The 15,846-nt window shown below is 52.4% G+C and overlaps 1 protein-coding gene across 1 annotated transcript in view; it reads left to right on the top strand.

The window, feature by feature from the left end:
* Positions 1–13,614, top strand: part of SNRNP200 (small nuclear ribonucleoprotein U5 subunit 200) — a 43,472-nt gene extending 29,858 nt beyond the window's left edge. The window contains exons 31-45 of the mRNA XM_006258557.4: positions 1,890–2,117; positions 2,265–2,456; positions 2,542–2,720; positions 3,251–3,402; positions 4,310–4,418; positions 4,521–4,629; positions 5,006–5,195; positions 10,355–10,519; positions 10,614–10,735; positions 11,024–11,167; positions 11,505–11,681; positions 11,838–11,998; positions 12,081–12,162; positions 12,388–12,480; positions 13,172–13,614. Coding sequence (XP_006258619.2) covers positions 1,890–2,117; positions 2,265–2,456; positions 2,542–2,720; positions 3,251–3,402; positions 4,310–4,418; positions 4,521–4,629; positions 5,006–5,195; positions 10,355–10,519; positions 10,614–10,735; positions 11,024–11,167; positions 11,505–11,681; positions 11,838–11,998; positions 12,081–12,162; positions 12,388–12,480; positions 13,172–13,315 — 2,247 coding nt within the window. The 3' untranslated portion in view covers positions 13,316–13,614. The remainder of the gene's footprint in view (positions 1–1,889; positions 2,118–2,264; positions 2,457–2,541; positions 2,721–3,250; positions 3,403–4,309; positions 4,419–4,520; positions 4,630–5,005; positions 5,196–10,354; positions 10,520–10,613; positions 10,736–11,023; positions 11,168–11,504; positions 11,682–11,837; positions 11,999–12,080; positions 12,163–12,387; positions 12,481–13,171) is intronic.
* Positions 13,615–15,846: the final 2,232 nt, after the last annotated feature.

Consider the following 15,846-nt stretch of genomic DNA (forward strand, 5'->3'; position numbering starts at 1 on the left):
GGTCACATCTAGTCTAACCCCTGCCTGTCCAAACCATTTTATATAATCTGTAATCTAAACTCTACTGACTGTGGTCACCCTTCCACCATACAGACCTAACACCCAAAACTGTCACAGAGAAAGCAGGGGAACTGCAGCAGCCAACTTCCTGCTTCTAATGACATGTCAGTATACGCTAAAGAGATCCCCAGAGATGGCAGCGCATCTCTCCCACCCTTGCTGTGCTGCCCTGGTGCTGGGGATAACATAAGATGTGCCATTGACTGGACCAGACCATAGGTTCCGTCTTGCCCAATCTCCTGCATCACAGTGGCAGAGAGCAGAGGTGGAAGGGAGAGTAAGCTGCATCTGAACAGGGTTTTCCTCCTGTTCTCACACTTGCAACCTTGCCCTGATTAAACCCTCCCAGACAAACGTCTCTCCATCCTGCTCTTGAAAATGTCCCTGGCTAGGCAGCCTGATCCAATGCTGGACCTAGCTCACATTCAGCAAATTCTGTCACTGCCAGCCTCAGCTTCCCCTGCTGCAGCTTGAGGCCATGTCTCCTTTGGCCACAGAGAGAATAATGGAATCATAGAAAATTAGTATTGGAAGGGACCTCAGGAGGTCACTAGTCCAACCCCCCCTGCTCAAAGCAGGACCATGACCATCCCCAACTAGATAGTTCCATCCAAGGCTTTGTTCTGCCGGGTCTTAAAAGCCTCAATGGATGGAGATTCCACAGCTTCTCTGGATAACCTGTTCCAGTGCTTTACTGCACTCTGAGTGAAAGAGTTTTTCCTAATATCCAACCTAAACTTCCCTTGCTGCAACTTGAGTCCATTGCTCCTTGCTCTGTCATTTGCCACCACTGAGAACAGTCTAGCTCCATCCTCTTCGGACCCAGCCTTCAAGAAATTGAAGGCTGCTATTAAATCCCTCCTCAGTCTTCTCTTCTCCAGACTCAGTAAGCCCAGTTCCCTCAGCCTTTCCTCATAAGTCATGTGCCCCAGCCCCCTTACCATTTTCATTGCCCTCTATGGGGCTCTCTCCAATTTGTCCACATGCTTACTGTAGTGGGGGGCACAAAACTGAACATGACTCCATATGTGGCCTCAGCAATGCTGAACAAAGGGGAATAATCATTTCCTTGATCTGCTTGCAACACTTCTACTAATGCAGCCCAGGATGCCGTTAGCCTTCTTGGCAACAGTGGCACTCTCTTGACTCCTATTCATCTTATTGTCACCCCCAGGTCCTTTTCTGCAGCGCTGCTCCCCAGCCATTCAGCCCTCAGCCTGTAGCGGTACATGGAATTGTTCCGTCCTAAATGCAGGACTTCGCACTTGTCCATACTGAACCTCATGAGATTTCTTTTGGTCCAGTCCTCCATTTTGTCTAGGTCTCTCTGAATCCAGCATATCTACTACTCGTCCACCCCGCCGCACCCCCTCACCCCTGCTTGGCCTCATCTATAAAAACTCATCTCCATCCCCTCTGTTGTTGCCCTTCAGGGTTTTGAAGGTTCCTACCAACTCCCTCTCAGTCATCTCTTTTCTAGATTCAGTAACCCCAGTTCTTTCAACCTTTCTTTGTGAACTGCATTCCTCAGCCCTCTCATCATTTTTGTCACTCTACTAAGTTGAATAAATGGTTTGGAGAATGATGATCCTGCCTGTGGCAGGAGGTCAAACTAGATGACATCTGGAGGTCCCTTCCAGCCCTATTTCTCTGATTCTATGACTGTTTCTGACAGTGACCCATCCTGGCATCTCACCATAAGTTGAAGGGAGCCCCCATCAGGGGATGGGGGAATGATGACCCTCTCCACCCTCACAATTGCTCTTGAAGGATGGCGGGGGGGGCAAGCAGGGGGCCAAGACTGACCCTCTGTGGGGCCTTGGTGGCAGGTCTTCCTGGACTGGTACGAGAAGTTCCAGGAGCGCCTCAACAAGAAGGTGGTGCTGCTGACGGGTGAGACCAGCACAGACCTCAAGCTCCTGGGCAAAGGCAACATCATCATCAGCACACCTGAGAAGTGGGATATCCTCTCCCGGCGTTGGAAGCAGCGCAAGAACGTCCAGAACGTCAACCTTTTTGTTGTGGATGAAGTCCACCTCATCGGGGGCGAGAATGGGGCAAGTCCAGGGTGGAGTGGATCAGCCATGTGGGGTGGGGATGTTGGTGCTGCCTGGGCCTTCCTCCTCCCAAGGCTGTGGAAAGGAGGTAGGTGGGACACGATTGTGAGGCAGTGCCAGGTGTGACCCTCTGCATCCAACCCACAGCCTGTGCTGGAAGTGATCTGCTCTCGGATGCGCTACATCTCCTCTCAGATTGAGAGGCCCATCCGCATCGTGGCGCTCAGCTCCTCGCTGTCCAATGCCAAGGATGTGGCCCACTGGCTGGGCTGCAGTGCCACGTCTACCTTCAACTTCCACCCCAACGTGCGGCCAGTGCCCCTAGAGCTCCACATCCAGGTAAGACTGAGCCAGGTTCGGTTGTCTGTCCCCTCTCCTTCCCTCCCTCTGGCACATAGTGGTCACTTGCCCCTGTCCTTCCCAGGGTTTCAACATCAGCCACACGCAGACCCGCTTACTATCCATGGCCAAGCCGGTATACCACGCCATCATGAAGCACTCGCCCAAGAAGCCCGTCATCGTCTTCGTCCCATCCCGCAAGCAGACACGTCTTACAGCCATTGACATCCTCACCACCTGCGCTTCTGACATCCAAAGGCAGAGGTAGGAGCATCCCCACTCTGATCCTCCTGTGGAGATCAGAATGATCTACTGAGTGCTTGTGAGGCTGTGGCCTCTTCTGTAGGGTTGCAAGTGGCCAGTGTGGACTCCCAGAAAGCAGGGATGATCAAAGCATGCACCCCACAGTGTGGTCAGTCAGACACGCCTGGCTGTTGGCCCACTAATGCCATGCTAGGTCCTGCCAGCAGCCCCAAGCTCGGCTGTGGCCAGGAGGATGGTGGCCAGAAGGGCCTGAGGTGTGGTGAAACTGGAGCCTCACTGGGGCCCTGGGGCCTTGTGCTAGATGCTGGGAGCATGAGGACCTCAAATGACACCCCAGGGACAGGTGGGAAGATGGAGGCATAGCAGTGAGATGCCATCACCACCATCGGTGGCTGACAGCGCATCTGGGGCCGGCATCTGAGTGTCCTGGATCCTCGTCTCCAGCTGCGAATGCCCCTCCTGGAGCCGAGAACCCAGGAACCTCTCAGGGTTGTGAGGGGGCAGGGCGGGTGACCTCCATGCTCCCACAGGTTCCTGCACTGCACAGAAAAGGACCTGACGCCCTACCTGGACAAGCTGGACGACAGCACCCTCAAGGAGACACTGGTGAATGGCGTGGGCTACCTCCATGAGGGGCTGACACCCATGGAACGGCGTGTAGTGGAGCAGCTCTTCAGCTCTGGTAGGCGGGGCAGGAGGGGTGGTGCTTGAGCCATGGATTTGGCCCTCTGCAGTACTGCTTCAAACGCTTGGATGGAAGAACCAGTGGGTTGTTGAGAGAGAGACTGCTAGAGAGACAGGAGTTTCTGCTCTACCCATGGGTGCATTCAGAAGATGCTGCACACTCCTGCACCCAGAGCTGCACTAGTTACCTTGCAAGACAGTCTGGCTTCCTCACCTCTTGATTACAGACAGCTTAGGGTTTTGTTGGGACATTTAGAAACAGCCCAGCCATTTAGTAGACCAGTAGTTCAACAACCCTTTGCTTTCAAACTGTCTTTATGCCTTTTCTTTCTGCACATTCATAATTTTACTGCTACTTCTACTACTACCAGCTAATTACAGACAGCTTATATAATTGATTTCTTCTTATTAGGCATTTTTCCTAGAACCTTCTATGTATAAACACATGTGCACCACGAACACTCCTGCCTATGTACCTTTTTTTATTGCCTGCCTTCTCTGTTCCAGACCTTTCTTCTTTTTTTTTTTTCACATCCTTCCTTTTTGACTATTTTTCTCCCTGCGATCACTGACCATGCTGGTGCTTTGACAAAATGAGTAGCTGCTTGCTGAGCTTCAAACAGAGAGCAAACTTCTTACCTACCTTGTTGCTACACAATGCATCGCAGGAGTGGACACAGGCATTTCATGGTTATAGCAGGGCTCAGTGGTATCCCTGTCCTACCGGTGGGGTAACCAAGGCAGGAGGCAGGGTCTGCTATGGGGCAACCAATAGAATAGGCAACTCCTGCCCTCTCTCCCTCCCTCCAGGGTCCAGCTGGTGGGTTTGGGGCTTGTGTTGGGAGCTGGAGGGCTCCATGGGGCTTGGTCTGTGAATGACCCCCTCTCCCCCAACTCATTCCCAGGTGCAGTGCAAGTGGTGGTGGCCTCCCGGAGCCTCTGCTGGGGCATGAATATTGCTGCCCACCTGGTGATCATCATGGACACACAGTACTACAATGGCAAGATCCACGCGTGAGTATCCTAGGGGGTTGTTGCAGGTGAGGCATGTATCCTGGAGGGGTCCTTGGCACTTCAGCCATCTGCTGTTCATGCCCCCTTGCCTGTCTGCCTTAGGTACGTGGACTACCCCATCTATGATGTGCTGCAGATGGTGGGCCATGCCAACCGGCCCCTGCAAGATGACGAGGGCCGCTGCGTCATCATGTGTCAGGGCTCTAAGAAGGTGAGAGGGTGAGGGAAGGAAGGGATGCACCTGGGGAACAATATGGCTTGGCTTAAACACCAGCATGGAGGAAAGACATGCCAAGTGTCCTGGAAATACAGCCAGCTCTGTGGTGTAGCCAAGCCCCACACAACACCACTATGGCATAAATCATCCCTTGCTCCTCCCCATCTCTGGTCCCTCCCTCTGAGCTGATCATGCCAGCCAGCTCTAGAATCCTTGGCCTGACCCTGGTGACCCCTAGCATTGCCCCCAGTCAGGTTCAGCAGGGGCACAGGGGGTCCCTCAGGGCCATGAGGCACAGCCAGTGATAGCTCCATTCTGTCGACCCTGTGGCCCTTAATATTGTTTCCTGTTGCCATCCCTCCCTGGGTAGGATTTCTTCAAGAAATTCCTGTACGAGCCGCTGCCTGTGGAGTCGCACCTGGACCACTGCATGCACGATCATTTCAATGCCGAGATTGTCACCAAGACCATAGAGAACAAGCAGGATGCTGTTGACTACCTGACCTGGACCTTCCTCTACCGTCGCATGACCCAGAACCCCAACTACTACAACCTCCAAGGTGAGTCCCGGGGTGGCAGGGGGTTACCTCAGGGATGAGCAGTATAAGGGACCAGAGGAGCTAGCTTGAGCAGACAGGTGCTGGCATAAAGAGGGGGCATGCCTATCTCTTCTCAAGCAAATTGCTTTATCAGAAAGCTGAACACACATTTAACGAGTATTGGGACCAATCATGGGAAAGGCAAGAGCATACTCAGGGAGCTTTGAGCTCTCGCTAGTGGTTCAGTGCCCCTGCCAACTCAAGTCTGTCGTTCCCTTCCTTCCCCCAGGTTTTAAGGTCCTGGGTAGAGATCATTCATAACATGTATCTGTCTGCATTGTGATTGGATGTATGCAAATGAAAGGGGTTAATTTGCCTGCCCCCTTCCCAAGCTAGGTGACAAATAATGGTTTAACTAGGACAGTCTTTCAGAAGTTGACAGTTAGGTTTTCATGCTTCACAAAGGGTATACCTAATGGTAGTGCATCTCTGTGTTGCATCTCATGAACTGAACTGAGTTGCAGGTCATGAAAGTGTGTGTGTGTGTATTATGTATATGGATACATACATGCACGCATGTATATATGGCAAGGTTCTTTGAGTACATGTGGTATCTTTTATTAGACCAACTGATATCTGATAAAAGATATCACATCTACTCAAAGAACCTTGCCTGTCTGTGTCCTTAGACCAACACAGCTACAACCAAAAACCCAGCACATTATGTACACACGTGCTCGTATGCATACATGTGTTTGTGTAGGTGTGTATATATACACATAAACACATATCTAAGTATGTGTATACACGTTACATGTGTATATTTACACACAACTATATATGCACATGTGATATGCACATGTATGTGTAGGTGTATACATACACAACTACATATTTACGTGTGTGTGTGTGCGCGCACACACACACGGTTCTTTGAGTAGATGTGATATCTTTTATTAGATACCAGTTGGTGTAATAAAAGATACCATATCTACTCAGAGAACCTTGCCATTAAGCCTGTGCGAATAGGGAAGTGTTCGATTTGGATTTGGCCAAGTCAATGTACAGCAATTCAAATCGGAGATTCGGATCGCTGTTCCAAATGGATTTGGCCAAATCGGCTTCAGAAGATTCGGCTCCGACTCGGAGAGATTCGGAGATTCAGCCATCAAATATAGTGGAGAATCATTGAAATGCCTATAACTTTGTCATTTTTTTTGCTGATTCAGATAAAAATTGCAGGGATGGTAGCCCCTTCTGAGGGCATGAAGCCTGGCAAGTTTCAAGGAGCTTGAGCTGCAGTTTCCCAGAAATTCCTGCACCTATGTCTTGAAAGCAAAACTTGTGTCATGTGCGTGTGTTAAGTCACAGGGGGGTGACAGCTGCAGGGGTGGTGGTCCCTGCTGAGGCCACAAAGCCTGCCAAGTTTCAAGGAGCTAAGTGCAGGGGTTTCTGGGAACCTGCACCTCAAGCTGCTAACAGGCAAAACTTGTGACGCATGTGACTGTGTGTGTGTTAAGGCACAGGGGTGTGAAAAATGTAGGCATGCTAGGCCCTGCAGTGGCCATGAAGCCTGACAGCTTTCAAGGAGATAGGTAAAGGGGGTTCTGGGAACCTGCACCTCAGGCTGCTGACAAGCAAAACTCGTGACATGGGTGGGTGACACTGTGTGTTAAGGTGTGCCCTCACTGGCGCAAGGGCATCTACAGGACATGGGTAGTTGGTGCCCCAATGAGGCTGCCTCCTCCTGTACAGCCTCAACCGGTCCACCACTTTAAATAACAATAGGTAAGCACTGCAGTGCACTGCAGCACAGTAGCACCGGCAGCATCTTAGGCAGCCAAACTGTCGCAGACTAGAGCCTCCTGTCCTGCAGGAGTTTCTTCTCCAGCAGCTGCCAGAGAACTCTCCCTGCCAGCTCCAGCCCTGGGGTATAGATGTGCCTACTGCCCAGGGCCCTGCGTCCTTCCGGTCAGCTGACCGGGGACAGGTGCTAGGGGTATTGGTCTGGGGACATGGCACTGGCAGACCTTGGTCCTTTGGGTCAATCTGGTATCTTTTAGTAGACCAACTGAATAGTTAGAGAAAGCTGGGACAGTGAGTGGTTGTGTTTTGATTTTATGGAGAGGGGTTTTCCTTGATTGTACCATGGAGCTAGGCAGTTTATGATTACTGAAATAAGAATTTTTATAAAAGAATTGAATGCAAGAAATAGAGATGTTGTGTTGGATATATAAATGATGTGTTACTTGTGGTGTGTGATGGGTTATGCTGTGGTTTTTTTTATGTTTATATGTTTGTTATTAAAAACCCCCCTGAATAGTTAGAGAAATATATCTTAGCAAGCTTTCGGGTTGAAAAACCCTTTGTCAGGCTGAAGAAGCACCTGCAAGGGGGGGGGGGGTGTGCGCGCGCGCGCTGTTCCCGGATGAAAAGAATAGTAAAGAACTCAGCTGGCATGTAATGCAGGCAAGAAAGCCAATTAGTGAAAATGGAACTAGAGGCATCAGGAGGTGAGGGACAGGCTGGGGGGGTGGGGAAGGAGGATGTAGCAGCACAGGTAAAAGTGCACAAGTACCTGGGAGTCAGATGTCCAGCAGGTTGTAGTGTATCAGAATTCCACTGTCTGTATTGAGTTCATGAGTTTCTGTACCTACTACCTAGGAGGCTCTGAAAAGTAATTTGTAAATTCAAAATAAGCACCGAACCTTGCTAACCTAACCTCATCACCAGAACTGGAGACAACTTCCTACAGCACTACCTGCCCAAGGCTGTCTGGACCCCAGCATTGAAGCCATGCCCTTGGCCCACATTGGCAGTGGCTGGCATGGAGGAGACTGGCTGGTGCTGGGAGTGCTGGCATGGGAAAGTGGATCCCTCTCTTCCACCTCCCCTTGCCTCTGCCCTTCTGCCTCCCTGACTCTTTTGACCAGCACTTGTGTCCAGTGATCGAGGGTTTTGGTGCTGCCAGTGTATATACCCCCATCACCCTCGGGTTGCACATACCCGCCAGCATGTGAACTGTATTGGACAGTAAGGGATCCAGCTGTCTCCTCATGCCCTTCTTCAGCCACCTCACCAGTGCCTGCATGTCTGGTGACAGTGGCTTGCCTCAGCCAGGAACATTGATCCCCTGAAACTTCTCCATTTGGTTCTCAAGTTCCCTCGCTACGGGGATCACCTGGCTAAGGAGGGCATCGCCAGCACTGAAGGTCTCGGTGGCCTCAAGGAATGGCTTGAGGACCACCAAGATCTGGGAGATGGTACCCCACTCAGCTCTGTTAAGGGGGCCGCTGATCCCAAACTCCCTGAGCAAGGTCATCTCATGGATGGCCTTCTGTTGCTCCACCAGCCTCTCGAGCATCAGGTATGTGGAGTTCCATGGAGTCTCCACATCTTGCATGATTTTGTGCTGCAGGATGCTCAGCTCTGCTTGTTTCTCCCACAGCATCTTGCCCCACTTGATGCTGCGGTGGAAGTAGCTCACCACCTTCCTGCATTTGGAAATGAGCTGGGTGGTAGTGATGGTGCCATCACCAAGGCGTCCCTGACTATGAGTTGCAGCCTGTGTGCCACACAGTGGATGCCAAAAAAGTTGGCATCACAGACAACCTTGACCATATTGGCCCCGTTGTCAGTGACCATGAACCCAAGGGTGCTCTCACCCTGCCCAGTGAGCCACCCCTGCACCATGTGGTTTGTGGCCACCATGATCTCCCTTGGCGTGTGGGACTCATCCATCACTGTAGCAGGACACTAAGGTGCCTGCTACTGAGAGAGCCAGGAAGACTCTTCAGGTTCCGGTTGCCAAGGCAACCAAAGGGAGCTAATGGCTTACACCTACCTAGCCAGATGAAGGAAGGGGCAGGGCCTGGCCCTTATATATAAAGCACAGGCAGGAGGCCAGAGGTGGTTCCCTACCAGCAGCCAAGGCAGAAAGAGCTCCCTGAGCAAGGATGCGAGAACTGCAGGTACTGCTCAAAGCAGGGTTAAGGTGGGCAGCTCTGGGATGTTTTAGTAACGTGATTACAGCTGGGCAGCGTTAAGTTCAGTTATGGCCTAGGGGCTTGTGTTTGCTTTGTTTGTTTATACCGGTGGTTTGGGTGAAGCTATAAGGGGATGGAGGAGGCCTCATAGGGGACTCACGGTAGAGTGAGGACCCCAGCCCCAACGAGGGCACAGAGTTCGGGGTGTACAGACCCCAGCTCCAGAGAAGAGCCCTGTGAGAAGGCCGCATTGCAGAGAGAAGAGCCCTGTGAGAAGGGCGGCGTATGGAGAGGGCTTCCTAGTCAGTCTCCTACTACTTTTTGCTCTTGGAAAGGATTGGATATAGCTTAGCTTACTAACTAGAATCCCTCTACTTATCCCTATCCAATCCATTTCTTTCAGTTTATATTTCTTCTTGGGTTTTCTCCCCCAAACTCTTTAAAAAGAAAGCTATGTTTTCCCTTGCAGTGTGATCCATCACTGTGCAGGGAAACACACATTACACATACATCATAGTAGAAGAAGTAGTCAGGTATTATTACAACACAGAAGAAGTCACACATTCATAGAAGAGATTATATATAGTTATTAGTATTATTAGTTATAGCTATTAGTTACATACAGACTAAAAACAACACAGAAGTCAGACAATCATAGAAGAAGAAATTATTTTAGTTACACAATATACAAAGAACAGTATACCCACCATTCAAACATGTATTTATGTGGGGGGGGTGTACACACACACACACACAAAATGTGCATACACACGCACATTTGTGAATGGTGTTTATACATAAATATATGCACATGCATGTGAATGTATACACATGCACATGTGTGTGCATGCATGTGCACGTGGTGGGGGATGCACACAATTTGGTTAGTCTAAGGGTTGTAAATGTTCCCTGCTTCCTATTTGACTTCTGGCTGACACAGCTAATGGTGTCTCTGCGCTACTCCAGTCAAACACTAAAGTTGTTGGTCCCTGATTTACTTTGGCACAGCCACAGAGCCTGAGCTCGTTAGCCTCTCTCTGTATGGGGGTCCCCAGAGCTCTTGCCCACCCTCATGGGATGGAGGCACTTCCACCGTGGCCTCCCATGCACTCCTGACTGCAATTGGCCCGGTCCTCACTTTCCCAGCCAAAGATCCTAGCAGGGCAACAAGCACCTCTGACTTTCTGTCTGCAGGCGTCTCCCATCGGCATCTCTCGGACCACCTGTCGGAGCTGGTGGAGCAGACATTGAGTGACCTGGAGCAGTCCAAGTGCATCAGCATTGAGGACGAGATGGACGTGGCCCCTCTCAACTTGGGCATGATTGCAGCCTACTATTACATCAACTACACCACCATTGGTAGGGCCTGGGGCTCCATGCCTGCCAACTATGGGCAGTGGGGTTGGGCAGGGTGTGTGTGTGGCCTGACCCCTCCCCACATTGCCTTCCCCAGAGCTCTTCAGCATGTCACTCAATGCCAAGACCAAGGTGCGGGGCCTGATTGAGATCATCTCCAACGCCGCCGAATATGAAAACATCCCCATCCGACACCACGAGGACAATCTTCTGCGGCAGGTAAGGCTTGGGATGGCTGGAATCTGGCCGCAGCTGCCTGCCATAACGGCTGGGCTGGGCTGGGTTGGGTTGGGTTGGTGGGGAGAGGGGGGAGGTGGCAGCATTGGGTGTCATGGGCAGCCTTAGTGGGGGGGTGTGGGGCCTGATGGGAAGCAGTACTGGGAGCTATAGGTACGGCTCAGCTCCTCAGGAGGGGACGGGGGGTGAGGGTAGAGGCTGTGGAGGGCAGGCATAGCCCCAGCCCTCCCAGGGGCTCAGCCTGGCCTGTCCCCGCTTTCTCAATGGCAGCTGGCACAGAAGGTCCCGCACAAACTGACCAACCCCAAGTTCAACGACCCGCATGTCAAGACCAACCTGCTGCTGCAGGCCCACCTGTCCCACATGCAGCTGAGTGCCGAGCTGCAATCCGACACCGAGGAGATTCTCAGCAAGGTGCATGTCTGGCTGTGGCTAGCTGGCAGTGGCTACATGTGTGGTTGTGGCCGGGGTTGTCTGGTAGGACCAGGGTGGTGTGGATGGATATGGTGGGGCCAGGCTGGGTGGGAGGATCCAGCTTGGGGTGGATGCAGGGGAGCTGGGGGGCCAGGATGGTATGAATGGGATTGTGGTGGAGCTAGGCTGAAGTGTATGAACTGGATGCAGGGAGGGGGTCTATTCTTGTGTAGATTTGCAGGGGCAGGTTGTGGGAGGATCAGCTGAGGTGGATGGTAGAAGCCAGGACAGCCCAAGAGCCCCCACCCTGACCCCCTCTTCCTCCCCTGCCCCCTAGGCCATCCGCCTCATCCAGGCCTGTGTGGATGTGCTGTCCAGTAACGGGTGGCTCAGCCCTGCACTGGCTGCCATGGAGCTGGCACAGATGGTCACCCAGGCCATGTGGTCCAAGGACTCGTACCTCAAGCAGCTGCCACACTTCACGGCTGAGCACATCAAGCGCTGCACAGAGAAGGTGAGAGCATGGGGGAAATGGCTGGGTCCCAGCAGCCATGGGGAGCTGAGCCCTGGTTCCTTGATGTTGTGGAGCTCACTGAGCAGCTGGGGCTGGGGTGGGCTTGGGCATGGCAAGCTGACCCCCCCTCCCCCGGGCTGCAAATGTCTCCTTCAGGGTGTGGAGAGCGTCTTCGACATAATGGAGATGGAGGATGAGGAGCGCAATGCCCTGCTACAGCTTTCAGACGCCCAGATTGCTGATGTGGCCCGCTTCTGCAATCGCTACCCCAACATCGAGCTATCCTATGAGGTGGTGGAGAAGGACAGCATCCGAAGGTGAGTGTTTTGTTGGGAAGGCTGGGGCAGCGGGCACCACCTCCACTGGGGACAACCTAACAGCCATGTCTCTGCCACACAGCGGGGGCCCAGTGGTAGTACTGGTGCAGCTGGAGAGAGAGGAGGAAGTCACAGGACCAGTCATTGCACCCCTGTTTCCCCAGGTACATCCAAACTAGATTCTGCCCAGAGCTGGCAATCCTTGGCAGGGGCTGGGACTGCCACATGGACGAGACCCAGCTCTGGGTCCTGTCCTGGGAGCCCTGTTGCCCCTTTGTGTGTGTGTGTGTGGGGGGGGGGGGGGGGGGGAGGAGGAGGTTGGGCAGCACCTCTCTGCCATGGCAAGGGCTGTGCCCAAGCTGTCCCCTTTGCTCCCATTGTACCTGCAGAAGCGTGAGGAGGGCTGGTGGGTGGTGATCGGTGACTCCAAGTCCAACAGCCTCATCTCTATCAAACGGCTGACCCTGCAGCAGAAGGCCAAGGTGAGGTGGGCGCTGGGGGCTGGTCAGGTCTCTGATTACCTTGCCCAGGCTGGAAGGTAGAGATCATGGGGCTGATACCCAATGTTCCCTCTAAGGTTTAGCAATCTGTGAGCAATCCTGGCTGGGAGTGCACGGGTATCTGTGTGCCTGCCCCTCCCCCCTCCTGCAGCAGCCTGTGGCTGGGTTGGGGTAGGTGGCGAGAAGCTGGATGGGAAGCTGGTGGCAGGGAGGGTGTTGGTGCCCCCTTGCTACAGCATGGGGCATCCCCCCGGCCCCCTACCACAGTGCCCCCCACCTGATGGCACACCATTGTGTGTGCAGTGTTAAAAAGTTATTGCACAGCATGATCTTTTATTGTGCACAGCTTAGAGGGAATGCTGCTGATACCCCTAAGCTGTGGAGCTGAAGCCTAGATGCAACTGTGGCTGACCTTAGTTTGGTGGGGGACCTGGGTCTACACCCCAGGCCAGAACCCTGGGGCTTGGGGTACCTGGCAGAGTCCAGCTGCTGGCTGGGAAAGGGGGTGGGGAGTGATGACGCCCTTGGGGCCTGTGGAGCTGGAAGCAGGATCCACTGTAGCCTGAGACAGCCACATCTGTGGCTGGGAGCCAGGGATGAAGCACATCAGCCTGGCTCCATGTCTAGTGCACCGCAGCACCCCCACCTGCTCAGCTGCTGTCTTCCCATGCAGGTGAAGCTGGATTTCGTGGCCCCAGCCACAGGCACCCACAATTATACACTGTACTTCATGAGTGATGCCTACATGGGCTGCGACCAGGAGTACAAGTTCAGCGTGGACGTAAAGGAAGCTGAGAGTGACAGTGACTCTGACTAGCCCTGTACTCTTGTCATGGACATAGCCAGCTGCCGGACCTGGCTAAAGGCTACAGTGGGCCAAAGGGAATGAGGTGCACACAGGGTGTCCTGTGCTGTGTGCACCTGCTCTAGAACTGTGAACCTCTGTGTTGGCAGCTAGGCCCAGCCACAGGTAAGTGGGCCTGTAGCCTTCCTTACGCAGCTCCTGCCTGCATTCCCTCTCCTCGGTTTTAGATGATGCTTTTGTACAGTGTGTGGTTTCTTTTACCTGAGAGGCAAATAGGACTTGCCCTAGCCTCAATAAAGCTGTTGAACTACTTTGGGGCTCTGGCAGGCTGAGGGGTGAGCAGGGTTGGGCTGGGGTGGGATCAGGGATTATGGCATAGCCTGGATGGAGTCTCTGTCCTACCTCAGTGGCACTCCCAGGCTTGGTCCACCTAGCTCTTCCATGGCAGGCACCTGTGGGCTGCTTCTCTCGAGCATCTTCTCCTATCCTGTTGCTTCACCTGCCCTCCTAGCTGGAGCCAAGAGCAAACCTCTGCACTCTGCATCCAGCTTGGCTTGAGGGGGAGTGAAACCAGGGTCAAAAAGATGAATGAGGGGAATGAATGTGTTGCCGTGATGGCCCAGGAAATAGGTGAGGCACAGAGCTTTTGGTGTGTGACCTTCTGTTGGGGTGTAGCATGCAGTGGTGGTATGAAGTCAACTAGAAGGCATGATATAGCTTGATAGATGACATGGATAGATGAGAAAAGACAGGAGCATAAACATGTCTCTAAATCTATATCTCCATCTACATAGCTACATTTATGTATTTGTCTATCTAATCTGTGTATATATTTAATATATCTCTATATCTGTCTTGTTGTTTATCCCTATTTCTATATAGATACCTATCCATATTTATCACAAATTATACACCATGCCTTCTGCTTGACTTTAGACAAATATATGTGCCTTTCACAGTATCTGATCAAGTGAGCTTCTGCTCATGAAAGCTTGCAATCTAGTCTTCTTTGCTTATTCTTTAAGGTGCAGATTTACCCTGCATTCTATCTTCTATTGGACGGAGTGCAGTTGGGATAGCATCAGTTGTGTTTTCCAGCCCCGGGCACCCTTCAGGTCTGAGGAGGGAGGCACAACTAGAGTTAGAAACAATCTTCAGGGCTGTGAAATGGGAGCAGACATTTCCAGGTGTAGACAAAGCCAGGAAAATTGCAAGAGAAAGGAGAACTCAATGAGCGGACTGTCAAGGCTGCTGAAGAGGGGAGAGAATCATTCACACCAGTGGAGTGAAGAGAGATTAGCAGGAATCAGACTTCTGTGCTTACAAAGCCTGAGAACACATGGTTCACAAGCAGGGCACTAAAACCAAGGACTGACCACGGACATTGAGTTCACAGCTCTCACAATCTCCTGGATTCCTGCTACTCTGTTCTGCAGGTCTTAACCCCGCCTCTCCTAACAGTCTTGATGTTCCACTAGTCAAGCTAACCTTTCTTTTGCTACTTTTCCTCCTCTAACCTACTCCTGGGCTTGTGCCTTTCCTGATTTCACACCCTAGTTTTGTTTAAGCCTCAGCTGCCTCTGCTTCTTCCTGACCTGGGAAGGAACAGCTGGTTATTGATGGCCAAAAGCTATGCTAACTGTGCAATCAGTCCAGCCAACGACTCTAAAACCCTGGCCTCTTGTGCTAGAGTTGTAGGGAATGAGGATGAAAAAGCAAGACGGGCGTAAGGGCTGTAGAGATGGAAGGAATCCTGATGGTTTTGACTCATGACAGAATTACCCCTAGTGTGGAAAGGCAGCAGCAGTCAAGTAACTGCAGGTCTATGAAGTACTGGGGGTAAAAGCAGGTAGGGCTGGGTGAAGATGATGGCTGGTTGTTCACATCTTTGTTTTCACACGTCTCCCCCTGCCAGGAAAGCAAAAGCCAGACCCATAAAAGCCACCCTGCTTGAATAGGGGAGGAGTGGACCGCCTTGCCCACGTACCCGTGGCAGTCACGTTGAGCCCAGTCCAGCTGCCTGGTTTAGACCCCGGCTCAGCATGTGAAAGCAGACAGTTGGGTGATCCCTCCCTGCCCACCCATGAAGGCTGAGCCCCACTGATCCCAACTGCTAGCAAATCTGGTCTGTGGCAAGGGGAGGGTGCTAAGGCTGAGGCTTCCTGGACTAAGGTAGGGGCAGCACATTAGCAAGGCTACAAATGGGAGGGAAGCCTGGCTTAAAAGGAGAAGGAAACTAGGGCCCCAATCAGCAGCTGCCCTGAGTTTGATGTCACTGAGGGCTCCAGTACCAGACATCTGCTGGGGCTTGGGACCATGGTCTCCCAGCCTGGCTGTTGGTTGCATGTCTAAAGCAGCTACATTAAATCCAAATCGAGACCTGGCTTGGTGCCACCAGTTCCCAGCAGCCTCTTCCCCTACCTGCATGCTGCAGGCTGGGCTGTGATTCTGGGGGGCTTCCGTCTATGGACCTTCGAAGTGTACACCACAGCATCTTGTACCCCCTGGACCAGGGCAGGGCATAAAGCAGAGGCCAGACCAGA

Source organism: Alligator mississippiensis, chromosome 7 (assembly GCF_030867095.1).
Source record: "Alligator mississippiensis isolate rAllMis1 chromosome 7, rAllMis1, whole genome shotgun sequence".
Taxonomy (NCBI): Eukaryota; Metazoa; Chordata; order Crocodylia; family Alligatoridae; genus Alligator; species Alligator mississippiensis.